Genomic DNA, 27779 nt, shown 5'->3' on the forward strand with positions numbered 1-27779 from the left:
CTGACCTATCAAGAAAGACTGGATCAACTGGGCTTGTATTCACTGGAGTTCAGAAGAATGAGAGGGGACCTCATAGAAACATTTAAAATTCTGACGGGGTTAGACAGGTTAGATGCAGGAAGAATGTTCCCAATGTTGGGGAAGTCCAGAACCAGGGGTCACAGTCTAAGGATAAGGGGTAAGCCATTTAGGACCGAGATGCGGAGGAACTTCTTCACCCAGAGAGTGGTGAACCTGTGGAATTCTCTACCACAGAAAGTTGTTGAGGCCAATTCACTAAATATATTCAAAAAGGAGTTAGATGAGGTCCTTACTGCTAGGGGGATAAAGGGGTATGGCGAGAAAGCAGGAATGGGGTACTGAAGTTGAATGTTCAGCCATGAACTCATTGAATGGCGGTGCAGGCTAGAAGGGCCGAATGGCCTACTCCTGCACCTATTTTCTATGTTTCTATGTTTCTATTCCTGTGCCGGCTCAATGCAAGAGCAATCCAGTTAGTCCCACTCCCCCTTTCCCCACAGCCCTGCAAACTTCTCCTTTTCAAGTATTTATCCAATTCCCTTTTGAAAGTTACTATTGAATCGGCTTCCACCGCCCTTTCAGGCAGCGCATTCCGGATCAGAAGAATGCATTCCATAAAATAACATTCTCATCTTAAATGCTCCGTTTTCTTCAGTCCTCTGCTCCCCCACAAGCACAGATGCCAATGCCACATTCAGCAATGAACCATCTGATTATATTCAGAAAGGACCCAAAGTCTCATGAAGCTGGAACAATTTTACAAACTCTTCTCCACTTTGTTCAGAGATTTGGGTTCAGTTGCCAGGAATCGAATTCTGGATTCAGATTCCCCAGTGAATTGTCTCTGCGCTCAGCGCATGGCTTCGCTTGGCTGGAGGGAGGTTCAGAGAATCAGGCGTGGAGGTTGTCGTGATTTGGGCGCGCTGACCCCCGAACCCATCCGTGCTCCCGACGAGAGCAACTCCACACTCGGAGTGTGGCCCTCGTCAATGAACTAGCGAGTTGACAGTGAGAAAGGAGGCTTCGGAACAGTAGGCCAGTCAGCTCCTCGAGTCTACATTAAGCAGCAGGAGGAGGCCATGCAGCCCCTCGAGCCCGTTACATTGGCCTCTTCCTGTTCCTATTCAGCCCCTCGAGCCAGTTAAATTAGGAACAGGAGCAGGCCATTCAGCCCATCGAGCCTACATTCGCAGCCGGAGCAGGCCATTCAGTCCCTCGAGCCCGTTACATTAGGAGCAGGAAGAGGCCATTCAGCTCCTCGAGTTTGCTCCACCATTCGATTAGCTCACGGCTGATCTGTACCTCAACATCATTTTCCTGCTTTTGCTCCATATCCGGTGATAATCTTACATAACAAAAATCTACCGATCTGAGTCTTGAAAATTTCAAATGACCCCCAGCATCTGCAGCTTTCTGGGAGAGAGAATTACAGATTTCCCGTACCTTTTGTGTGAGAAAGTAGTTCTTGATTTCCTTCCCAAATGCCAGGCTCTAATTTCAAAGATCAGTTTGTCAACATAAGCAGCGGGCAAACTGAGGCGCTTTACAAATGGGTTCTAAACCCGTGGAAAGTGCCCAGGAGAGCCTGGTTGGATTGAGCTGCACTGAGGGAGTCTCCCTTTAACAGAGAGACAAGCAGTTAAGTTAGCAAAATAACAAGTCTGACTGGCAACACCTCACTCCTCGCTGGAGTAACCTTTATTGTGCTGTTAGCAGCCTCGGGGGACAGGTGTGGCTACATATACAGCTCAGTCCTCGAACTACACAGAGAAACAACATATAAATCAGATATTGGACAGGAAGCCTGCACTCCCCCTCCCCTCCCACTCAGGAAGCTCCGGCATTGATCCCAGAGAATTCTCTGCCACTTCCAGGAAATCTTTGGGGGTTTTTATTCTTGTACTTGCTGGTTATTCGGGAACTGCTGAACTGGCTCAGGATCCAGCTGCCCTGGTGTAACTCAATTGTTGAGCAGCTAAAATCAGGCTGCTCTGCGAGAGTCGCTCACAGGGACCGAGTGGCGCAATGCAGGGACTGAGCAATGCAGGGACTGAACAAAGCAGGGGGAGTAATGGAGACACTGAGCAATGCCGACACTGAGCAATGCAGGAGGAGCAATGCAGAGACGGACCGATGCAGGAGGAGTAATGCAGAGACTGGGCAATGCAGGGACCGAGCAATGCTGGGACTGAGCAATGCATGGACCGAGCAATGCAGAGGCGGAGCAATGCAGGAGGAGTAATGCAGGGACCGAGCAATGCAGAGGCAGAGCAATGCAGGAGGAGTAATGCATGGACCGAGCAATGCAGAGGCGGAGCAATGCAGGAGGAGTAATGCATGGACCGAGCAATGCAGAGGCGGAACAATGCAGGAGGAGTAATGCATGGACCGAGCAATGCAGAGGCGGAGCAATGCAGGAGGGGTAATGCATGGACCGAGCAATGCAGAGGCGGAGCAATGCAGGAACCGAGCAATGCAGGGACTGAGCAATACAGAGACCGAGTAATGCAGATACTGAGCAATACTTTCCACTCTGAGCAGCATCTTCTGGCTGTTCTACATCAGAAACTGGGGTCAGCGCTTTTCAGGGGCTAAATGAGGGCTGCCAGGATCCGAGTAACAGGATGGAGAGGCCCACTCTCATGCAATATGCATAAATTGTTAAAGCTTATTCACTGTAGAGTTGCCAACACTCCAGGATTGGCCTGGAGTCTCCGGGAGTTAAAGATTCATCTCCAGGACACTGTTGCCAGCAACCCACCAGGTGCGGGGGGAGTGGGGGATGGGTTGTGTGGGCAGAGCGGGGTGAGTGGTGTGGGGGGAATGAACGGGTTAAGCGGGGGGGGGGGCTGAGGGCAGAGGCGGTGCGAGGGAGGGGGTGGAGCTGGGCGAGGGGACAATTGGCAGTTAGATGGTGTTAGTTGGAGGATGTTTCTGGGGTGATGCCGTCACTAAGATGGTCCTGGTTTAATCCCCATCCTCGTTGGTTGAATTTCTGAAGCTGTGAAAGAATTTAAGGGACTGCACCAAGGACGAAATACAGGTTGTCTTTATTTCCCATCTCCAATCCCACCCCCTTCAAACACACTTTGTGCCTCAGTTTGAGTGAAAGTAGTGGAGGAGACTCTCTGGAAAGCAGCTTGTCTGATTCCACTCTTATTGCCCCCTCTTTGGTTGCTTAAAAACAATTAAGGAAAGAAGGGGACAAATGTCGTTTGCAAGCAAGAAAAATATCGGAGAGGTGGAGGGAAGACACTGAATCACAATCACAGAGAAGTTTCACCTTCCCAGTTTCTCTCTGCTCCTGTGTAAGTTGTGAGATGCGCTTTATTCAGCGTTTGCTCTGAGCGTGCCTGCCAGTTTTGATCAGCAGAGATTGCTGTTGCTGTGGTGACTCTCACGTCATTACAGTACCACAAAGTAACGGAGATTATTTGAAGCTTATTTTTCCTCCAAACTCTCTTGCGTTTAGCTGGCTTTCTCCCCTCCTCCCCCAGAGGTGCTGACCCCTCTTGCTAGCTCGACTGGTTGGTCTCCTGCCCAACAGGGCACCCCTCATGGTTGAGGCTGTACAGTGAATTTTACCATACATTGCATCGCATCGCATCCAAACCCAAACCCTCCATCACCTGATGCCCACGTTCCGAGAATTGTGAGCTCAGAGGTGCTGTGACCAATTGTCGCGCTCAAGCTATGAGTCCGGGATAGGATCGGTTAACTCAGCACACAGCAGGAATCAAACGTACGTTCTTTCGGCTCCCTTCGGCTCACTCCACTCCACAAGGGGTTAATTTCAAAACTAACCTGCTGAAACAGTGGGTGGAATTTTAACCTTAAAAAACCGATGGGTTTGGGGCTTGGGAGTAGTAAAATTGTTAAAAATCGGATTCCCGACCTAATCCCGCCTCCAGCTTCCGGTTTTAATGGAGGGGGTCGAGCCGGGGAGACAGGGCAAACAACCAACCCCCTCCCAGGGGGTGAACATCAATTTAATTATTAGAATGACACCCCTTTTTTAACCTCCACTTTGTGTTTAACTGCATGTGGACAGGTTTTACACAATTCGTGAAACTCAGCAGCTACAGCAAGGCAGGGACTGCTGGATGCAGGAGGCAAGTGCCTTTTTACCTAACCCCCTGGATTCAGCCCCCAGGCCAACCCTCCCTCCTCTGTGCGGCCTAGTGCCACAGGCCTACTGGCCCGCAGCCTGCCAGCCTCTCAATCTGACTGGCTGCGGGCGAGAAACCGAGGCCTCATATTCCAATCAGGCCCCGCTGGTAAAATCTCCAACCCACCCTCCTCCTCAAAACTGCAGCCAATATTGCAGTGAGTGATTGGCCAATCCATGGAACAGACACTCTTGGCAGATAGTGGAAGCAGTTAGTTAGTATTGATTCATCAAATGCAAATGAGAGAGATTTCTTTCAAAAAATAACATTTTGGTATACAGTACATGAGTAATTTGACACATGATGTTCCCAACCGCCTTCAGCTGTTTCAGCAATGACCTTTCTCCATCATAAGGTCAGAAGTGAGGCCGCTCGCTGATGGTTGCACAGTGTTCAGTTCCATTACAACGCCTCAGATAATGGGGCAGACCATGCTCGCATGCAGCAAGACCTGAATGACTTTCAGGCTTGGCCTGATAAGTGGCAAATAACATTCGCGCCACACAAGTGCTGGGAAATAACATCTCCAACAAGCGAGAGTCTAACCACTGCCCCTTGACATTCAACGGCATTACCATCGCCGAATCCCCCACCATCGACCAGAAACCTAACTGGACCAGCTACATAAATACTGTGGCTAAAAAAAACAGGTCAAAGACTGGGTATTCTGCAGCGAGTGTCTCAGCTCCTGACTCCCCAAAGCCTTTCCACCATCTGCAAGGAACAAGTCAGGAGTGTGATGGAATACTCTCCACTTGCCTGGATGAGTGCAGTTCCAACAACACTTGAGAAGCTCGACACCATCCAGGACAACGCAGCCCGCTTGATTGGCACCCCATCCACTCACTCACTCCACCACCGGCGCACCGTGGCTGCAGTGTGTACCATCTACAAGATGCACTACAGCAACTCACCAAGGCTTCTTCGGCAGCACCTCCCAAACCCGCAACCTCTACCATCGAGAAGGACAAGGTCAGCAGGCCCATGGGAACACCACCACCCCCACGTTCCCCTCCAAGTCACACACCATTCTGACTTGGAAATATATCGCTGTTCCTTCACCATCACTGGGTCAAAATCCGAGAACTCCCTCCCGAACAGCACTGTGGGAGCACCTTCACCAGACGGACTGCAGCGGTTCAAGAAGGCGGATCAACACCTTCTCAAGGGCAATTAGGGATAGGAAATAAATGCTGGCCTTGCCAGCGACACCCACATCCCAGGAACAAATATATAAAAAAACATGACGTGTGGTAAGTGTAGCGGGCTCGGGAGGAATGGGTGACTTTGGATTGATGGTTCCCAACGCTCTCGCCCCATGTCTGGGTCTGTTCTAGACTAATTGATAGAGATTGATCATAATGATTAGTCAACAACACCATTATCGTTGCATCATGCGACTACCAGGATGGTAGAGGGTGAACTCAATGGACTGTGGTCTACTTTTTGTCTAGCAATCTCCATGCTGCATTTACCCACTGAATCTTTGTGTGGAGTATAAACAGAGAGTGCTGGAAATACTCAGCAGTTCAGGCAGCATCTGTGGCCAGAAACAGAGTTAACGAAAGAAGTGAATCGATCTGAAAGGTCAACTCTGTTCCTCTCTCCGCAGATGTTGTCTGACCCGCTGAGTAATCCCAACATTTCCTGTTTATTTCAGATCTTGAGCATTTGCAGAGGTTTGGCAGTGAGTGGGTGTGGCATGTCGTGCCTGCAGTGTCTTGTGTACTTATCTACGTTCCATTTTTCTGCAGCAGAACCCGTTACGCCCACTGACGACCTGGGGGATCAGGACTCGCAGCTACACCATCTACAGGACGACATTTCCGTCACCACTGCCTCAACTCACACTCTCCAAAAACTACTGAATGACCTGGGCAAGGCAAATCCCTCGATGAAAAGCAAAGAAAACAAAACGGGTACTGTCCAGCCTCAGTCTCTGGTACCAACAAACATCTCGGCAGTGCTCGGAGCCTAGGTTAAGGAGCCTCTCCAAAGGCAGCTGTTACTGGATCTCCTCTGTTGTTGCGCAGAGGGAGTTGGGGATTTTAAAATATTCATTCTCAGAATATGGGCATCGCTGGCAAGGCCGGCATTTATTGCCCATCCCTAGTTGTGAGAAAGTGGTGGTGGGCTGCCTTCTTGAACTGCTATTTATAGTGGTTTGATACAACTGAGTGGCTTACTAGGCCACTTCAGGGGACAGTTAAGTATTGGTGTGGGACCAGACCCGGTAAGGACGGCAGGTTTATGCCCTGAAAGTGAACCAATTGGGTTTTTATGACAATTCACCAGCTTAGAAACGTAGAAACATAGAAAATAGGTGCAGGAGTAGGCCATTCGGCCTTTCGAGCCTGCACCACCATTCAATAAGATCATGGCTGATCATTCCCTCAGTACTACTTTCCTGCTTTCTCTCTATACCCCTTGATCCCTTTAGCCATAAGGGCCATATTAACTCCCTCTTGAATATATCCACTGAACTGACATCAACAACTCTCTGCGGTAGAGAATTCCACAGGTTAACAACTCTCTGAGTGAAGAAGTTTCTCCTCATCTCGGTCCTAAATGGCTTACCCTTTATCCTTAGATTATGTCCCCTGGTTCTGGACTTCCCCAACATCAGGAACATTCTTCCTGCATCTAACCTGCCCAGTCCCGTCCCGTCAGAATTTTATATGTTACTACGAGATCCTCTCTCATCCTTCTAAATGGTTCATGGGCACCAGCTTTTTATCCCAGACTTTAAAAAAAAAAAAATGGTCAAATTTTCTATGTGCCACTCACCACTTTATCCCAGGTAACATACAGTCTATTATCAGTGGCACCGACTCATAGGGATTACAGACCACAATATTATAACTAAGTAAGTTACTAAGTGGTATTATCAGCTTTGAATTCTCCGACTGTCAATTTCTGTGTGGAACTTGTAAATCAGCGGCCCTGATATTTACAGTGTGCCCTTTTGACAATGTCTTTAATTGAATTCTTAGTTTTTCTTTTAATAAAGCCCAGGATGAGGAATGAAATGGCTTCCTGGCAGAAGGTAGGTGGGAGATTGGTTGCAGATATGGTGTGCATTCGCCAATGGTGGAGGAGCAGGGGGACACTGAGTTTGATTATATTTGTAAATTTGTCCTGGAGCACAAGAGCACAGGAGGGGGCACAGAAACACGGAGGAGGGTGGGATATGAACCATAGAAATTTACAGCACAGAAAGAGGCCATTTCGGCACATTATGTCCGTGCAGGCTGACAAAGAGCTACCCAGCCTAATCCCATTTTCCAGCTCTTTCTCCACAGCCCTGGAGGTTATGGCATTTCAAGTGCATATCCAAGGACTTTTAAAATGTGGTGAGTTCCAGACTCCACCACCCTCTGGGTGAAAAGATTTCTCCTCAAAACTTCCTACCAATTACTTTAAACCTATGGCCCCTGGTTATTGACCTCTCTGCTAAGGGAAATAGGTTCTTTCTATCCACTCTATCCAGGCTCCTCATAATTTTATACACTTCAATGAGGTCTCCCCTCAGCCTCCTCTGATCCAAAGAAAAGAACCCCAGCCTATCCAATCTTTCTTCGTAGCTAAAATTCTCCAATCCAGACAATATCCTCGTAAATCTCCTCTGTACCCTCTCTAGTGCAATCACATCTTTCCTGTAATGTGGTGACCAGAACTGCACGCAGTACTCCAGCTGTGGCCTTACTAGTGCTTTATACAGTTCGAGCATAACCTCCTTGCTCTTGCATTTATTAACCGAGGGATAGAATACAAGTATTCCGTATGCCTTCTTAACCACCTTATCTACCTGTCCTGCTACCTTCAGAGATCTGTGGACATGCACTCCAAGGTCCTTCTGTTCCTCTTACACTTCTCAGTATTCTACCACTTCCTTACCTTCTTAGCCCTTCCCAAATGCATTACCTCACACTTCTCTGGATTGAATTCTATTTGCCACTGTTCTGCCCACCTGACCATTCCATTGATATCTTCCTGGAAGTCTACAGCTTTCTTCTTCATGATCAACCATCCAGCCAATTTTTGTATCTGCAAACTTCTTAATCATACCCACTACATTCATGTCTAAATCATTGATTTATACAAAAAGCAAGGGATCTAGTACTGAGCCCTGCAGAACCCCACTGGAAACAGCCTTTCAGTCACAAAAACACCCATAGAAACAGAGAAACATAGAAAATAGGTGCCAGGAGTAGGCCATTTGGCCCTTCGAGCGTGCACCGCCATTCAATGAGTTCATGGCTGAACATGCAACTTCAGTACCCCATTCCTGCTTTCTCGCCATACCCCTTGATCCCCCTAGTAGTAAGGACTACATCTAACTCCTTTTTGAATATATTTAGTGAATTGGCCTCAACAACTTCCTGTGGTAGAGAATTCCACAGGTTCACCACTCTCTGGGTGAAGAAGTTTCTCCTCATCTTGGTCCTAAATGGCTTTCCCCTTATCCTTAGACTGTGACCCCTGGTTCTGGACTTCCCCAACATCGGGAACATTCTTCCTGCATCTAACCTGTCTAAACCCATCAGAATTTTAAACGTTTCTATGAGATCTCCTCTCATTCTTGTGAACTCCAGTGAATACAAGCCCAGTTGATCCAGTCTTTCTTGATATGTCAGTCCCACCATCCCGGGAATCAGTCTGGTGAACCTTCACTGCACTCCCTCAATAGCAAGAATGTCCTTCCTCAAGTTAGGAGACCAAAACTGTACACAATACTCCAGGTGTGGCCTCACCAAGGCACTGTACAACTGTAGTAACACCTCCCTGCCCCTGTACTCAAATCCCCTTGCTATGAAGGCCAACATGCCATTTGCTTTCTTAACCGCCTGCTGTACCTGCATGCCAACCTTCAATGACTGATGTACCATAACACCCAGGTCTCGTTGCACCTCCCCTTTTCCTAATCTGTCACCATTCAGATAATAGTCTGTCTCTCTGTTTTTACCACCAAAGTGGATAACCTCACATTTATCCACATTATACTTCATCTGCCATGCATTTGCCCACTCACCTAACCTATCCAAGTCACTCTGCAGCCTCATAGCATCCTCCTCGCAGCTCACACTGCCACCCAACTTAGTGTCATCCGCAAATTTGGAGATACTACATTTAATCCCCTCGTCTAAATCATTAATGTACAATGTAAACAGCTGGGGCCCCAGCACAGAACCTTGCGGTACCCCACTAGTCACTGCCCGCCATTCTGAAATGTACCCATTTACTCCTACTCTTTGCTTCCTGTCTGCCAACCAGTTCTCAATCCATGTCAAGCACACTCCCCCCAATCCCATATGCTTTAACTTTGCACATTAATCTCTTGTGTGGGACCTTGTCGAAAGCCTTCTGAAAGTCCAAATACACCACATCAACTGGTCCCCCCTTGTCCACTCTACTGGAAACATCCTCAAAAAATTCCAGAAGATTTGTCAAGCATGATTTCCCTTTCACAAATCCATGCTGACTTGGCCCTATCATGTCACCTCTTTGCAATTGCGCTGCTATGACATCCTTAGTAATTGATTCCATCATTTTACCCACTGTCGATGTCAGGCTGACCGGTCTATAATTCCCTGTTTTCTCTCTCCCTCCTTTTTAAAAATCATTACTCTTTGCTTCCAGCCTCTGAGCCAATTTTGGATCCAACTTTGTCTTGGATTCCATGGGCTTTTACTTTCGTGACTGGTCTGCCATATGGGACCTTATCAAAAGCCTTGCTAAAATCCATATACACTACATCAAACGCATTACCTTCATCAACCCTCCTTGTTACTTCATCAAAAAATTCAATAAAGTTAGTCAGACACAACCTTCCCTTAACAAATCCAAGCCCACTGTCCTTGATTAATCTCTGTGTCTTTCTAAATGAAGATTTATCCTGTCCCTCAGAACTTTTTCCAATAATTTTCCCATCACCAAGGTTAGGCTGACTGGCTTATAATTACTCGGAGTGGTGGGGTGTGGGAGTGGTGGGGAGGTTGGTCTCTGGGAGCATTGGGAGCAGAGTATGGAAGCATTAGTGGGAAGGTTTGTCCCATTTTGTTCCTGTCACTTGGTGGGTAATAGAGGCCCTGGAAAAAGATTAGACACAGGCATTAGGATATCTAGTTTTAGGGCTCTCAGTTACCACAACAAGGCTTAGAGAACTGAGATTTTTTTTTAACTTTAAAAGCATAGACTGCAAGCAGATTTGATTTCGGTCTTTAAAATAACGAATACACTTAGATCGGGTCTGATCCAAAGGCTATTTGAGCTAGATAGGTTAGGGAGGACTCGAGGACATAAATACAAATGACCCAAGTATAGAACTATGTTGCTGCCTGGAGGTACTTCTGTTTGCTGAGAGTTGTCGATTTCTGGAACATGAAAGGGAGGTTAATTCAGATTTCAAAAGACATGTGCAGGTTGAACCTCCCTCCCTTATCCGGCACCACCAGTCGTCCGGCACCACTCCCCGGCCACCGAGTGGCGCATGCGCAGAACTCCGACATGAACAAATTGAAGTCCTCCCTCGCTGCCGACTCCTGCAATCGCTGGTCTGACCCCGCGATCCACCACCCTCCCCTCCCCAAGCCAGCCAGCCCAGATATCCCCCTTGCTCAGTACTTGTACCATTCAATTTAACGTGATCTCCCCTCGTCTAGTAAAAGCCCTCATCAAGCACAGGCCAGGTCCCGAGGGTGCCGGATAAGAGTATCAACCTGTATTTGAAAATAACTAATCTGCAGGGTTGTGGGGAAAAAGCTGGAGTGTGGGACTAAAATGGACAGCTCTATCACAGAACCAGCACAGGCACGACAGTACAAATGGCCTCCATCTATGCTGTAAGATTCTATGTAGCTGGCATGTTCAGTGACTGTGCATTCACTGCAAGCATTCAAAGAGCTGGACACGTTCCACGGAGAACATTGTCAGCTTTGACTACTAAGTTTTTGCCCTTGAGAACAGTGACACCTAAAGAAACTTGGTGCTCACTGCAACTATTAAAATGAAGGAAAAAGCAGAATGGGAGATGTCACCCAGGGTTACTCTCCTGCACCTCCTGGTGGCTGGTTTCAGAATACCAAAAGGGTAGGCTCATTTATCAGGTCACCTTCCTTTTATGCTCGAGCTGTTGTGAGGGGCAGGAACATCCAAGAAGGGGATACGTTTCCAGTTAATGCTAATAATATTCTGACAGCAGTCCAGCATCTTCAGAACTGAACTAAATGACTGGATGACTATTGATACTGTAATCAGTGGGTGGCACTTTTATTGCTGGTCATGAGATGGAATGCAAGATGACAAAAACGAGATTTAAATTCAAAATGGCCCTCGTGCTGCCTGTGTCAGTTGATAAATGTCAGTTTTACGGAGTTGGGAGAGAAATTGCATTTTTCCAGCTCCATAGCATTGCTCACCTCTCGCCCCACACTGCCAACACCCTAATCTATACCGTCATCACACTCGGGTATTCCTCACTAACTCTCTCTCCATCCTTTACAAACTCCATTTATTCTAGAATGTTGTCTCTGGAGTTCTGCTTCTCACTGCCCATGCTCCCATTATCCCGATTCTTTCATGTCTTTCGGTCCTCCAAGGCACTGACTACAAGACCCTTGTCTTCATTTTAAAATCTCTCCTTGCTCTCTAGCTCACTGTAACCCTCTTATTTAACTGATGTTTCCCAGGTGTTTATCCCATTCTGCATCCTGTGTGTTACTGCTCAGTCCAGCTCTACCTTCTGAGGTTCTCCTCTTTAGAACTCTCTTCCTCAACCACACCAGCTTGCCATCACTCTTAAAGGCTTCTTGCATCACTTTGATTATGCGTTTGGCTTTCCTTGGCATCACCACTTTCCCATATGCTCGGAGCAGTTTCCTCACACAGATGGTTTTATAAAAATTCAAATCATGGCTGTTGTCAAATGTCATGGAGAGTTGTAACCTTTGCTTGGTCAGCTAAAATTTCTTCCATTTTACATTACATGCAACCTTTTTTGGTTTTACAGAATCTCCAGTGCTTCAGGATCTATTAAAGCCTTATGTTGAAAATTTCTTGAGACAGCACCTTCATTCTTTGTGGACAAGCTTCAACAAAAACCTGCAGGACCTGTCCGATATGGTCCACCATTTATCACACGGTATAGAGGTCAATAGGAAGAATATTAATGAGCTCTCGAAACAGCGGATTCCGCAAAGGGAACTGGAGGAATTAAGCACTAAGATACAATTAAAACTGGACGCGAACACAGAGCAGCTGCAGAAAATTGAGGACATGTTGAATGATCAACAGCAGAAAATAGATGATGAATTGCATGCTCAGAAGGTTAACCTTGACCACAACCTGACGACGATTAAAACGGAGACAGACCTAAAAGTCAAGCGCAGCCAGAAGATGATTCAGATGAAATCGCATCGTCTAGACAACGCAACAGCTGAGATGAGGAACGACCAAGACAGAATATGGCAAGAAGTCTATGCTTTAAATCAAAGTATAGCAAAGATTGCTGACCTCAAAGGCCCACAATCGTGTTCATCGTGCAACTCGAAAGATGTCCGCCAAGACAAGGGAATATCAAAACAGGACTTTGACCAACTCAGTGCAACTGTTGAGATCCATTCAAGGAAACTTACACACTTAAACAGGATCTGCGGGTTGTGTGATCCTGCATCAAATCAGCATACCGCTTTCCAACAACAGATGGAGAAGCAGGGATCACATTGTGCACAACTGGTGGCTGGCCTGAAGAGAGAGATGGACCAAAAACTGAATGAGACTAATGTGGGTTTTACAGAGAACCTTTTGGAACTGAATGCTTCCTTTAACCATCAAAGTTCAGGTCGTGAGGAACTGCTTTACAACCTTGACAATAAAGTGAAAGAGTTGAGTCAGCGGCTGTATGGCATGCTGGAAGATGACCAGCTTTGCGACTGTCAAAAGTTACTTGTGGATTATGGCTTGATTGTTGATAACCTGAGGAATGCCAGTAACTTTATGGACAAAATGTATTTCGATCTGAATGATGTTAAACAGCAAGAGCTGGACCTGAGCAATAACTTAAATGATTCTGTTCAAGATCTGTTCATGGCTTTGCAACAAATTCGTCAACAAGTCCAGGAGCTCCAGTACTTGCAGCAAGAAGAAAACCACGCTTTAGCTGAAGGCATCACAATACTGGAGAAGAATTTCACAATGGCTGTGAGCGAAATTACCCATTTGAAGAAATTGGGTACTACCATGGACTCTCACATCAAATTCCTCAATAGTTCCTTCAATTCCCTTTTGGAAGATACTTTGAGGCACACAGTCATTCTGGAGAGTTTGTTGGGGCAAGACATATTGGAAATCACATCTGAGGATGCAACAGAGCTTCAAGAGCTTTCTGTTAGCACTTTATATCAAAACCTTAACCAGACAGAGAAAGACCTTGCTACCCATAAAATAATCATGGAAAGCATCAACAAGAGGGTGCAGGTACTTGAAGAAATCAGGGAATCCATTAGTTTTGATGACGAAGAAAACTCTTTGAAGGAAAGCTCTTCAGAAGTAGACGACAGAGACCACCATTCCCTTGAACATATGGAACCAAACCACGAGGGAGTGGAAGAGGAACAGATGGATGATTCAAAGTATGACTCCAGTGAAACATCCATTAAAAAAGACATCGAGATGTTGAACTTGAAAGTAATTAAACTGGAATCCCACTGTAATAACAAAGACCTTCACTACAATCGTAGCTTGGACCAGATGAAGAAACTGTTTACAAAGTCAGTGGAGACTCTGCAGTCAGATGTGTCATCTTTGAAACTGTTCCTTGAAAGTTACATCTCTGTGTTTCAGAAGCTCGCTGGCAGTGTGGACAACCTTTCTAATGGGACATTCCGTATTGGACGAGGAAGCTTTGGCTCAAAGCGAATGAGGAAACAGCACAGGCAAAGTCACCATGGCGGCAAACAGCTAGAGATTTATGGAAATGCTTCAACTGCAGTCAACAAAAATAGCATCCCAAATGCACAGGGTAAGTGCACCTATCAGCAGTTGTTTGAATGTAACTGTGGTGCATTATTTCTCCTCAACCCCTCTGCAGCCTTTGACATGATTGATCACCCTTGTCCAACGCGTTTCCTCCATTTTCCTGGTGGGACTGCTCTCACTTAGTTTTACTCTTACCTGTGTGATCACAGCCAGAACATTTCCAGAAATGGCTTCTCTTTCCACCCTTGCACCATTACCACTGGAGGCCCCCAATGATCTATCTTCCCTCCTCTTCCTCATCTACATGCTGCCCCTTTCGCAACAGCATCTGCAGACGTGGGGTCAGCTTTCATACACGTGGACGACTCCCAGCTCTACCTCTCCACCACTTCCCTTGACCCATCCACCGCATCACTGTTGGCAGATTGCATGTCCATAGCCAGTCTCGTGTGAGCCACAATTGCCCCCAGTTCAACGTTGAGAAGATATTGTCTTTGGCCCTCACCCAATCTCTGTACTCTTAACACCGATTCATCCCCCCTCTCTGGCCATTGTTTCAGGTTGAACCAAGACTGTTTTCAATCTGGGCCTCCTATTTGACCCTGAGCAGAGCTGTTGTCCCTATGTACTCTATATCACTTCCATCTCCATAACATTGCCCGCATCCGCCCCACTGCTGTTGGAACCGTCATCCATGCCTTTGTCACCTCCATATTTGATTATTCCAATGCTCTCCTGGCTGGCTTCCCATTTTCCAACCTCCATAAACTTCAGTTCAACCCAGACTCTGCTGCCCGTATCTTGATATTATCATCGTCATTTTTAAATTCCTTCATAGCCTTGTCCTCCCTATCGCATTAACCTCCTTTAGCTCTACAATCCATCCAAATTCTCTGTTCCCATCTCTGGCCTTTGGCTCATCCTCCTCCTATTGCTCACCATCAGCCATCTAGGACTCACGCTGCAGAACTACCTCACAAAACCCCTTTGCCTCTCCACCTCCCTCTCCTCCTTTAAGGCCCTACTTAAAGCCGACCTACATTACACTAGTGACTACACGGCAAAAGTGCTTCATTGGCTGTAAAGCGCTTTGGGACGTCCTGTGGTTGAGAGACACTATATAAATGCACTTTTGGACGAGATGTTAAACTGAGTCCCCAATTGCTGTAAAAGATCCCACTGCGCTAGTCAAAGAGTAGGGAGTTCTCTTCAACCAACAGCACTAACAAAAAACAGTAACCAGTTGCTTGGCTTGATTTCCTTTTGCTCTTTTTTTTTTGTTTAGAATTCCATGCTGCATTTTTTGTGGGACTTTCCAACAATTCAGAAACTAACAGGATTTTGAAATTCAACCAGATTTTCCTGAACTATGGAGAAGGCTATTTACTGGAAAAAGGTTACTTCAAAGCTCCGCTCAAAGGCATCTATGTGTTTGTGGTGACCATGGAGTTCGGCCATGGGCCTGGACTTGGTTATCTTTTGGTCGATGGCAACCAGACAATCACGCTTCAGATCAGTGGAGAAAAGCAGCAGCCCAGCAGCCTGGTTTGGGGCTATTCCATCCTCGAGCTCAGTAAAGGACAGCACGTATGGGTAGAGGTGACTCAAGGGTTTGTAGTGCAACGGACTCTGCCGGAGACAACATTTTGTGGATTTCTGTTATTTAAAACAATTTAACAGGTTTCATTACCAGTCCTGAAAATAGAAGAAACTTAAGACTATTTTAACAGATTCACTGTTGGAGGTTTTCATCCAGGAACTATACTCTTGCTGAAGAGCTCTCTTTGCATTGTCACACTGTGCTCACTAACTATAAAGAGTTCCCCTAGGTCTTACAGCTTATGTTCATTCACTACAGGTTGTGTCTATTCACGTTCCCGTAGATGCATTACATTTGAATCAGAAATTGCACCAATTTGGACAATCTACTACAGCAAGAATAAATTGTGAGTCCTATTGTCCAATATTTACAGTAAGCATGATATTAGCACAGAACACCATTACTGCACCAACGTGTGCTTTGTTTTCACTATCTTAATCCAGCATTGCACTCAGGAAAACTATACACGAGAATCTAGCTAAGCTTCCATTTCCAGAACCCTCGGTCTAACAGTGGGCGAATCTCACTGCGAGACCTCCTCCGATCGGCAGCTAACACCATTATTTTGTAGTTATGCATGCTTCCACTTACAAGCCAGCTCCAAATCTGATCGACACAATCGGGGATCTCCCAGTTCATTTACAAGACATTAAATTCTAACAAAAGCCAAGCTGTATTTTTAAAAAAAACTGAAGTAGGAAATTCTTGATATACTGCCTAAAGAAACATCAATATGTTGACCTAGAAGATTGGACCAGAAAAGTTACACTATAAATCAAAAGCTTCCTCGATGAGATAAGTAATCTGAGGACAGAGAGAAGAAACTGTAATGAATGGGAGGGGTGAAAGCAATTAGATGGAGAGCAGATGAGGGAGCTGGGAGTTTGGGGGAGTGGCAGTCAGAGAAGATAAGACCACAATGAGGGAAGATTCATGGGAGAGGGAGGGGTGGGGAAAGAGGTGGGTCAGGAAGTGTGATAATTTTGTGTGTATGTACTCAGCATGTAATTATTCCAAATTCAATCAACTTGTTGCCTGAATATTATACAGTTTGTTAGATTAACAAACTATGTGGAAGTTTAGAGAGAAACTTTGCAGGACACTTCAAGAGAGAGGAAGTGAGCTATGCACCATCCAGGACTGTACACAGTTTATGAAAGGGAAGTCCGATTAACCAAATGGCTTTCTCATTCCCTTTCGTATGAAGAGGCACTCTTGTTGATTCTAAATCTGAAGAAAGAATAATTGGCTCAGCAAGGTGAATCAGCAGTATCAATGAGTGGGGAAGGATTTTCTGCATGGATTCAACTATAAATGTCATTGCTTTTAAAGATAAAAACAAGAACTCAAACTCCAGCAGTTAAACAAATCATGTGGAGAATGGCCTGGAAAATATCATGGGCGCCGCCAAGTATGCCAGTGTCAAAAAAAAATTAGTAAAATCATTCATCCTTATTTTGATTGTTCCCCAGATTTGTAAATTGGCACATTTTTATTTGTGTTATTGAATTTACCAAATTATACGTCATATTATGGGTGTTTCGGCAAATCCTTTGGATTCCAACTTATAACCACAAACCCTGCAGCAATTGCGTAGTACTGTGTAGGGTGACCCCCACCTAAAGCACAAGCAAGGGAAGAAAAACAAGCACAGCCGACAGAGCAATTGTGTACTAAAATAATGTTATTTACTTAAAAGTCAGATACAGGACATAATCTGTGTACACGATGTACCTCTTGCAAAGTAATCTGTGGTAAACTTAATAAGGCACCTTTTACCAGATGCTGTACAAAATAGGTTTATAAATCATTACACTTGGTTTAATGGTAATCATTTTGTTTTACTTGCAATGACATAAGCATTAGAGTAACATTACTGCTTTAACCCTTTGTTGTCTGTCCATTTGCTATGTACAAATACGCTAACTAAATGATTTCATAATATTTTGATTCATACTTTTGTCTATGCTACAATGACACATTGATAGGGTGACGCGGGTCTGGCAGGTGGAGGTCTCCCCCTCTTTTCTTTAAATAAAATAAAAGGCAGGCTGAATTGAGAAAAAAGGCACAATCATTAAAACACTTTCTTTAAAACAAACTCCCTGACTCGCATGGTTTCCTTTGAAAGACAAGAGCATCCTTAATAGATGTGGACAGGACACTGCATTTCTCTCCCTGCCACCCACCCCCCCAGATTTACAGGGCCTCTTTGTACCTCCAGCACAACAATGCTCTTCTCCTCTGTACTGACTCCTGCTCCTCTATGTACTGAATGCACCTCAATGAGGTGCAGGTGATGTTTTAAAAAAGGGAATGAGTAAAAATGATGACCTGTACCTATTCTACTAAAATAATGGATGATTGGAGGGGGCAGGGTGAATGCAAGGACAGGCATCGTTATTCACCATTCTTTACCCCAATCATTCATTATTCTATTGTGATTAAAAAGATTCAGCACCCTTTATGTGAATCCCCTGCAACAAGTTCAAAATGATAAAAGCTGTTCCAATCCAACAAGAATGTTCTTGAAAAGGAACACATAATGATAAGACCACAGAGTTCAAAACATAAGAGTACAATGCACCAATGACATTGTGTTTCACATTTCCTTTCAAGTGGGACGTTCATGCTGTGAAAAAAAATCAAAAATGCATCACCTCCAGTGCAATATGTCAGAGTTCATGGCCTACACAGGCTAACATAATGCAATACACAGCAGTATCAGTGATTGGGTAGGAGTCACAAAATCGCATTTCGCTGATAAATATTCAAGAGGACACAAGCTTGCTGACTGGTACTGCATCTTTCACATTCAAGGTAAACTTGGCAACCAAAGAGTGCAGAACTGTATAAACTGTTCATGGTTTGCAACTAAAATAATCCTGGTTATATGATTGGACCACAATGTATCTTCCTCACCCATCCCTCCCTCCTCCCCCAGGGAAAAAAGCCTCAAGACCTACTTTGGCTATCATATTTACAAGAAAAGCTTGCAAGATTTCAACAGCTGTACTACACACAATATAAACATTATGTTACATAACATCTTACAAGACTGTGGCATCTGGGAACCTGGCACAAGTTAGACAGCCTCTATTAACAGGATTATTAATCGAGCGATACATGAATATAGTTTGGAATTACTCAAATGAAATAAAATACACAAGAGTTGGCATTACATAGTTTAAAATAAACCAGCACTTTGCACTACCATCATAGCTTCTTGTTTTCTCCTGGAACTCAGTGAAGCTCACATTCACCTTCCAACAGTCACTATTAGTGTGGAGCAAAGACAAAAAAATTGAGCTTTAAGAAGGGAGAGAAAAACTCTCCAGTGGTTTTATGGATTATGGAGACTGATGGGATTGCCCCGAGTTCTTGGCAGTGATATTCCATCCCCAGGAAAATAAACGCGTGCAATACCACTTAAATTGTAGTTAGTGATAACTTGATGGAACAGAATTGAAATCAAATCAATACTGGCACTCAAATCTAAAGCATGGTTGCAGAACACATTATATCAGCTGAAAGTCTGTCAGTGAAGAGAAACAGGATTTCACTTGTGCCTACAGTATTCGTGATTAATAGCATTTTGTATTTGTGTAGGAAGAATTGTTAGAATACAAGGTCAGTTCCCTCTCTCCAATCCCCCCTACCCACCCCTCCTGAGGAGATTAACCTAGCCGCAATTCAGACTCTTACCACACCACTATCTCAGCACTGGCCGACGTCGCCACATGACTGACTTTCTATTGGGGACTTTAGCCAGACTGACCAAGAAAAATTCTCTCTTTGTTTTGCCCCAGAGCAAATTAGGCATCCTGTGACCTAAAATGGAACCCCTCGAATACTCTAGGGTCTCAAATAGCAAAGATCAAAAACACTAAGTTATGATAGTGCTGTAACCAGAGGGACATCATTAGACACAGAATGGAAAACTGGGAGAACATAATTAACAAAACTGTGAGAATGACTATTACTCTAATTCCTAGAAAACATACTGTTCTGGAAATCTTGGCGGCAACATTGTGTTTCAAGGAGACAAGAATCCCTTGACAATCAGAGCAGTGGAGCTTGCTGTGAACATAAAGTGTTCAGGGTTCAAGAGACTAAATCTCGTCATTGCATTCCATAGCTGGCGCCAGCAGAAGCTCACTCTGTGCAGCTAACGTTCACAAAGTTCTTGCAAATGCCCCCAAAAACTAGCCAATTTAACAAGACTTTGGGGGTGGGGAAGGGAAATAACTGTCATGCCCTCACGGCTCATGAAGACAGGTGAAGGCAGATTTGTTCATCTGACCCCATTTACAGATAAGCAGGTGGAAAGGTGACTATTAACCCTCCCAGCAATAGCTTTTTAAATTCATTCAGAATTGAGGCTTTCACAGAAAGCACCATCTCCTGGCTGTGAGACACCATTCCTAGAGTTCCCAAGGTGCCAGCTATCATCATTCCACTAGGGGCTGCAAACGGAGCACGAAAAAGACAGCGACACATAGGAATCCCAAGGAAGTTTAAGATACTCCAACAGCATTAATTTACGCAGTCTTTTTTTTCAGCATTTTGCTGACCGTTATGAAGCATGGCATAGAGGCTCATTATCAGAAGTCCTTCCTTCCCACACTATGCCATGCATGAAACAGTTCTGAATTCAAAAGGTCATTATTAGCAGCCTGTCTAGTGTAGTGTGTAGAAGGGATTGGGGCAAGTGAATGTCCGGCCCTCTAACTACACACCAGAAGTCCATGCCCCTCTTCAGGGCAATAATGTCATCTATTTAGTGGCTTGATCAGATCTTGATGTCTTGGGATTCCACCATTTTGGCAAGTGTTTTCTTCACTCTTAGTGCTGTCAACCGGGAGGCAGGGTTATGAGCCCAACATTCTGACATCAACTTCAGGACTGCTCTTAAACACTGTGGGGGTGAAAAGAAGCAGATGGATAAGATTGGGGAAAGACAACATTGGAGAGCAGAGTCTGATTTACTGAGGCTGTGACGTACCTTCCTTGTAGTTCTAATATTCAGAAGCAAGTTTCCGTAACAACTAAAAACATACAGGTTCAATTCCAAGTTAACTGAAGCTCATCATTTTTTTTACACCTACTCAATTAATTGCGTGCTCTACTTTAAGATTTTATGGTGCTACAAACTTCTGAGCCTCTGCCAGTGCCAGTCTAACTTACCAGCTGGCAGTGGCAGCACGAGATAACTCATCCAGCAAATTCCAATGAACTGCCTAGCCTTCAAATGGAACTTGCTCTCACCTGCCGTTTCCAGTCCTGCTCAGCCAATGAGCAAATCTGTCCCACACCCTGATGCAATGTGTCAGCAGTCTACTCCACAGTGCCAACTGGATTTCCTCAACTAGGTTATCAATCTAAATAATGATAGGGATAGAATCCCTTGCTGTATGGGTTGCTAATCTATATAAGCATTCAAGCATGATGACTTGGAGCTAGTCGTCTATTTTCCCCTTGCTGATTAGGGAATGTGGGGAGTGGGCAGAGAAGCGGAGTTGAGGCCAAGATCACGTCAGCCATGATCTCACTGAATGAATGGTGGAGCAGCCTTGAGGGGCCCAAATGACCTACTCCTGCTCATATTTCTTATGTTCAATCACATTTCACAGTAAAACAAGGTTACGGCCTCCTGTGCGGTGATCCGCTGATATCCTCTTCCGACATCCGAGCTGGTGCTACAAACATGTGATCCAGATCATGGATGCCTGATGCGAGAATCTGCTATCCTTTTGAGCAGGAAGTGTCAGCAGGACTCCACCTGAATACAGCCCAGGAGCTGGGGTAGGTCAGGCTTCACTGTAAACTCACATGGATCTCATTCAGATATTCGCTCATCAAGGGGTTGGTGAATACAATAACTGCAGGGCCCGGAATGTAAAAATAGTGCTCAGCTACGAACAAGCTAGATCTCTCAGCCTATTGGCAGGCTAGTTGCCAAGATGTTAGTTGCACCAATGAGATGATAGTCACCTACTCTCTCTTTTAATACCTGCCCTTTTGCAAACCCATGCTCATAATGATCATGAAATCTAAATGTATGATTATTTTATGGTTTATTATAGCTCTCCAGAAATCAAACTCTGAATTTCAGATTTCTTGTGCACTGATCTGAAAAATGTGATTGATTAAATTGCACCTTCATGCACATCTTTTAGCTTCTAAATATAGGAATCTAACTTACATACCAAACTTTATAACATTTAAAGAATTGAGTGATGTATTGCAGCTGTTGACTCAGTTGCACGGTCAGTCAAAAAAACTGCAGTGTCTTTATTGGCATCACTAAAAAGCACAAAACTCTCACCTCATCACTGTTCCACCTGTTAGAAACTGTCGGACGGAGGCATTTAACACACGTCACTTCCCTCATATCCTCATAGGAGGGGTCATTTGGCACCATGTCATAATATGGCAACTGGTAGTCCTCTACAATACCTGCAGGGGAAAAAAAGCAAATTAAAATCAGAAGTGGGAAATTCCCTGATGACTTAGTGGGTAAATACGATAGACACCACAAGGTTTCAGGCTTGATTCCTGTGCTGAGTTAGCTAATCTCTATTAGGGCAGCAGTATGGTGCTATAATTTGCCTCAGTGCCTCAAGGCTAGTGGAGAGTAAAAGTAGCCAGGTTGCTTGACTGTTATCCAGTGACCTACATTATGTAGGCAATGGGGTGGAAACAAGATTTTGCTAGGTTGTGATGCATTCCACAGTCAAATTGCCTGCTGTCACTCACTGTGTGGACTAATATAAGAAGAATGGTTATTTCACTGAGGTATCGTAGGGTAGCCAGCATCCTTGGGATTGTACTCCAGCAAGAGTTAGTGTCTGTAGAAAAGGAGGGATTCAGAGTGGAAACATTGGAGGAAGGAGCATGAGGCAACAACCGGAAAATCAAAATCAGAGACAGGCCGGCACAGTAAACTCATGGGAAACTGTATAGAAAACACAGGTGGTGCAACATAAGTAAAGAAGCAACTCAATGATCAAGGCCGCTCAAGAGTTCAAGACATGGAGTTTAAGTGTCTTTACATGAAATGCAGGCTTGTTCTAGTTGGACAAAGTGCTTTAGTTAACAAAGATTTTAAGGGAAACTGACGAGTGCTTGATCCCATAAGTTTCACCCCAAGACAAATGCTAAAAGATTTTATTCACAAGACACAAAATAGATATAGGTGCGGAGACCATTCATAGCATCTTAACTCATCCATCTGTCTCGATCCGTTTGTATAATTATACAAATGAAAGTGTTGCATTCGAGTATGTTTTGTCAATCACATACCAGATGTCATATATTGTTACAGATGAATAACAATTTTAAAAGAGAGAGAAAGAAAGCCAGTCATTTAATGCCAGCATCTTGTAATCTGGACCCTGAAATGTTTAAGCATTTTCCAACCTGTACTGTCTCTTGCCAAACAATGAAACTCTGATTAACCCGAAGTACTGCTTACTTGACAATTTGACTTTAAAGCCTTAAGGGGATAGGTCGACCTTTGCAGAAGAATAATGCATTGTATGACATATAAATAGCTCATCATTTGTTTAGTGGGAAACATCATGGCAGCTCCAGTAACATTTGAAAATTCTGTATGCAATCAGTCCAACTGAGAAACGTGAGTGTTGTCTGAATATTTCCTGTCATACACCATCGACAGGTGAATGCTGTAACATACCTCCTGTAAGACAGCGACGTGACATCTCCCATATGACCAGGCCAAAGCTGTATATATCTGCCATCAAATAAGCCTGGAATTGGTTCTTGTTGAGGCTCTCATCCAGTACCTCTGGTGCCATGTATCGCTTGGTGCCCACTCGCGTATTCAGCGGGATATCAACCTCATTTGTGTCACTGTGAAGATATGGCAATGAGCAGGAATTAAGAAGGCGCACTCAAAGCGAATTAAAATATCTTCAATTCATTAGGAAATTTTGAGGTTTGGAAAAAAAAAATCCCCATTTCTCTTGAAGACTCATTCAGCCTAAACCAAGGGGTCTTGCTTCAGATCAGCCATGATCTTATTCATTGGCGGAGCAGGCTCGCGGGGCCAAATGGCCTACTCCTGCTCCAAATTCTTATATTCTTATGTTCATGTGCAAGTCTAGACAGAGTTTATAACGAGTGTAGAAATAAGATACCCTACAAAATGGATAAATGCATCTTTCCTCTTTATCCGGGCAATCATCACACACGCATGTGTCTTGCTAAAGTAATTAAAATTTAGGAGACAACCCTAGCTGAGGAGCTCTGACCTCTGCTGTCAAGATAGCTCTGCCAAAGACAAGTCCTGTGCATTAATGAAATTTAAAACAGAAATGTTTGGTAAAGGCAATTGATATGACCCAACACTCAACTTTGCCGGTCTCTGAATAATGCAGCATCACATAAAATGAGAGAAACATTTCCTGATTCAAATAAAACTGGGAAAAGAACATTGGAACAGGAGGAGGCATTTCAGCCCCTTGAGCCATTCAATTAGACCATGGCTGATCTGTATCTTACCTCTATCGACCCACCTTGGTTCTGTGACTCTTAATAGATTTGCCAAACAAAAATCTATCAATCTCAGTTTTGAAATGTTAAATTGACCCCCAGCCTCAACAGCTTTTTGAGGGGGTTGGGAGGAGGGGGGGGGGGAAGAAAGAGTTACAGATTTTCACTACACTTTGTGTGAAGAAGTCCTTTTTGACACCACCCCTGAATGGCCTGGCTCTAATTTTAAGGTTATTCCCCCTAGTTCTGGACTCTTTAAGGTTTCTGAAGAAACCTTAAAGAGCCCAAGAACCATTCTTAGCTTCATGCCCAAATCAAATATGGCTGATCTACAACGGAGGCCTGCGAGACAAAACTAACACCAGCATTTGTTTGTGAGAAACTTTAATGCTTGAATGGTGGGCATGCTAACTTATGAAGAACTACATCTTGGTCCAAGAGAGGTCTCTCTTGGCACAATTTTCAGGTAGCCTGTATGAGGCAAAATTTCAAAAGTGATCTCCTGATTGTCCCCAAGATCAGTAGTTTATAGATGGCTATTACAGCAACATATACATGGATGGAACTGGAATATACATGAATGAAACTTGGGGTTAATCCCAATTCAACCAGATACACGAAAATAAGACGTACAGGGTTTGAGGACTTGGTTGCTGACCATCCAACAAATATAAGCCCTAATACTAGACATTTTAATGCCGCTAATCAAGTACCACCAACTATTGTTGGCACATGACCATGCTCTAGCAAAATGGTGTTCAATGCTATGACCATTGCTCTAAAGAAAAAGAGTCCTTCTTTCAGGTTAAGAACTGGACCCCTCTCCTAAACTATGAAAACAAAACTTGCCTGGTGATGTTGGCCTCACTCATAACTAGTATAGCCAAAAGCCATGGTCATTGCAGCCAGTCACAATGACTTTTACCTGTTCTGTGTAAAATTTCTATGGCATCCTGGGATAAGAGGAAATGGAGGAATACATACAGAAGCGTTGGTGTCCAGAAAAAAAGATAGGCTATCCAGGTCCAAGTAATTCTTAGCAAGCTCTGCACAAAGAAACTACCTTTTGCTGCAAACAGCAGTTAAAAATGGTGGGAGGAAGTGCAAATTCTAACAGTCACGGTGAAAATGTTATGGGCATACTTATAGTGTGTGGTTCTCCCAAAACCAACCAAGCTTGGCAAAATTCCTGCAGTGCATGATGAATTACTGAATAAAGAGCAGTAATTTTCACCTACACATATTAGCTTGAATCATTTGGTAGCACTCTTGTCCCTGAATCATAGGACTGTGGGTTCAAGCCCTACTACAAACTTGAGCACATAATCTAGACTGACACCAGAATGAAATACTGAGAGTGCTGCACTTTTAGAGATGTCTGTCTTAGCAGGACAATCCTGTCTGTACCAGAGATGTGTAGGTGAAACTGCGTTGGTTTTGAATCAGTGAATTATCTTAAATACCTGAAATCTTGTATCAGAAAATTCAGAGTTTTGACTGCCGTTGAGTACGAGGATCATGCTAATAATTCCCATTCAAAATGAGGATACGCAAAGACTCATTAAAGTAGCAATGGGAAAAGATGATGTAATTCCTAGTATGCTGTAAGGCGTTGTGTGTGGGCTGTGTATTTTGTCACAGTTTAAAATAAAAATAATACCTGTATTATTTTAACCCAGTCCTTCAAGGTCACCATCATAATGTACATAAGTATTGCTTTTAGATTCAGGAGGTCATGCATTACCTGTTGAATTTCACAGTTAGGCCCAAGTCAGCAATGCTACAGGTTCCATTCTTTTTCACCAGGATGTTTTTGCTCTTTAAGTCACGATGCGCAATGGCAGGTTTGCCTTGCGTGCCATAGATTTCTGTGTGGAGGTGACAGAGGCCGCTAGCAGCAGAGTAGGCCAACTTCAGCAGGGCTTTGGTATCAAGCACAGTGCACTTCAGGTAGTCATACAGTGAGCCATTCTCATGGTAATCCGTAATCAGATACAACCACGTCGACGAACCTTTGCCTTCAATGTCTGCAGCAATAAATCCTGTTAAAAATAAAATAGAAAGAGACAAAGTTTAGCACTTGGGCTTTAGCATGAGAGCACTAACTGTATGTCACCATGTTCAAGTTGAAGAGTAAATACAAGCTTTTATGGTAAAGAAGAAATCTTGGAGAAAAATAATAAAAAAAATGGGGAGAAGCAGGCAAAAGGAGTGAACAACACTGCTTTTAAACAAGAACAGCAAACCATCTGGAATGGAACAAAATAACTTGCACGGATTTAAAAAATATTTCTCAACTGTACAGGAACCAGAAAGCTCAACATGACTCATTTTAACCATGCTACCTGTACAATCGTCAATAGCATAAATACAGTTGCCTATGGTGATCAAACTCCACACAAGTACTCATTACCACAAACTATTAGACATTTCAAACATTAATATTGCCTTGGATCCTTTCAGTGCAGTTGGCCCCACCCTTCTTTCACATCTGGTTAGAGGCATTAATGTGCATGCTGAAGCTGACTGATCATGGGCCACCAAGTTTCTGCACACTACCAAATCACACAGACAAATGGCCTGATAACGGTTAGGCAGTTTGTTTGCTGAAGTTATTTTAACACCAATCAAAAATACAATTATCTTTCATTCTCCCTTTCTACTTTTGCTTTTTGGCCTTCTCCATTTCCGTTTTTCTCTTTTGCTTCAGCTCTGTTTTGCTCCTGTCTTTTTCTCTCTCCCCTTCATTTCAGTTATTTTCCTCGCTTTGCAGCACTATTTCTGATTGTATCTCTTTCCATTTCCTGGTTTCCTCTTGCCCCAATGTTAGCTTCAGGGAGGTGCGACTCAGTCCTCAGAGAGAAACACTAAAGCTGCCTGACTCCCGGAATAAAACACATTTTACATCAGCACACATCAGGCCGACATGAACTCTCCCTCCCCAGTTTGTGTTTCTCTTCCTCCCACCCACCACACCCCCCCTCTCTCCCCCATCAACCACATCCCACCCCTCTCCCTCTTCCCCCCCACCCCTCTCACTCTCTCCCCCCCGCCCCCCTCTCTCTCTCTCCCCCCCCACCCCCCTCTCTCTCTCTCTCTCCCCCCCACGCCCGTCTCTCTCTCTCTCTCTCCCCAACCCCTCTCTCTCTCTCTCTCTCTCTCCCCCACACTTCTTTCTCTTCCCCCCCCCATACTTCTCTCTCTTTCCCCCCCCCACACTTCTCTCTCTTTCCCCCCCCCCACACTTCTCTCTCTTCCCACCCCCCACTCTCTCTCCCACGCACCCCCATCCCTCCTCCTCCTCTCTCTCACCCACCCCCACCCCTCCTCCTCTCTCTCACCAAACCCCCACCCCTCCTCCTCTCTCTCACCCAACCCCCACTCCTCCTCCTCTCCCTCTACCCACACCCCCCAACCCTCCCCTTTGTCAGTTGCTCTCTCAGGACTGAAAGTTTCCAGGCAATTTATGTTGGGCCCAATGCGGTCATCCTCACAAC

At 44.6% G+C, this 27779-nt stretch overlaps 2 protein-coding genes across 9 annotated transcripts in view; one reads left to right on the forward strand and one right to left on the reverse strand.

Moving 5' to 3' along the window:
- mmrn2a (multimerin 2a) overlaps positions 1 to 17866 on the forward strand; it is a 40045-nt gene extending 22179 nt beyond the window's left edge. Inside the window, exons 5-7 of one of the 3 annotated variants that reach the window (XM_070865833.1) lie at positions 5945 to 6109; positions 12199 to 14208; positions 15451 to 17866. In XM_070865833.1, the coding sequence (XP_070721934.1) occupies positions 5945 to 6109; positions 12199 to 14208; positions 15451 to 15842 (2567 nt within the window). In that variant the 3' untranslated portion in view covers positions 15843 to 17866. The remainder of the gene's footprint in view (positions 1 to 5944; positions 6110 to 12198; positions 14209 to 15450) is intronic. The other 2 variants (XM_070865834.1, XM_070865835.1) reach the window with 2 other exon arrangements.
- bmpr1aa (bone morphogenetic protein receptor, type IAa) overlaps positions 17443 to 27779 on the reverse strand; it is a 249730-nt gene continuing 239393 nt past the window's right edge. For all 6 annotated transcript variants that reach the window (XM_070865839.1, XM_070865840.1, XM_070865836.1 and 3 more), the window contains 4 exons: positions 26027 to 26324; positions 23465 to 23640; positions 22094 to 22224; positions 17443 to 20683 (listed from right to left, as the gene is read on the reverse strand). In XM_070865839.1, the coding sequence (XP_070721940.1) occupies positions 20558 to 20683; positions 22094 to 22224; positions 23465 to 23640; positions 26027 to 26324 (731 nt within the window). In that variant the 3' untranslated portion in view covers positions 17443 to 20557. The remainder of the gene's footprint in view (positions 20684 to 22093; positions 22225 to 23464; positions 23641 to 26026; positions 26325 to 27779) is intronic.

The sequence above is a fragment of the Pristiophorus japonicus genome, chromosome 22, assembly GCF_044704955.1.
Source record: "Pristiophorus japonicus isolate sPriJap1 chromosome 22, sPriJap1.hap1, whole genome shotgun sequence".
NCBI lineage: Eukaryota > Metazoa > Chordata > Chondrichthyes > Pristiophoridae > Pristiophorus > Pristiophorus japonicus.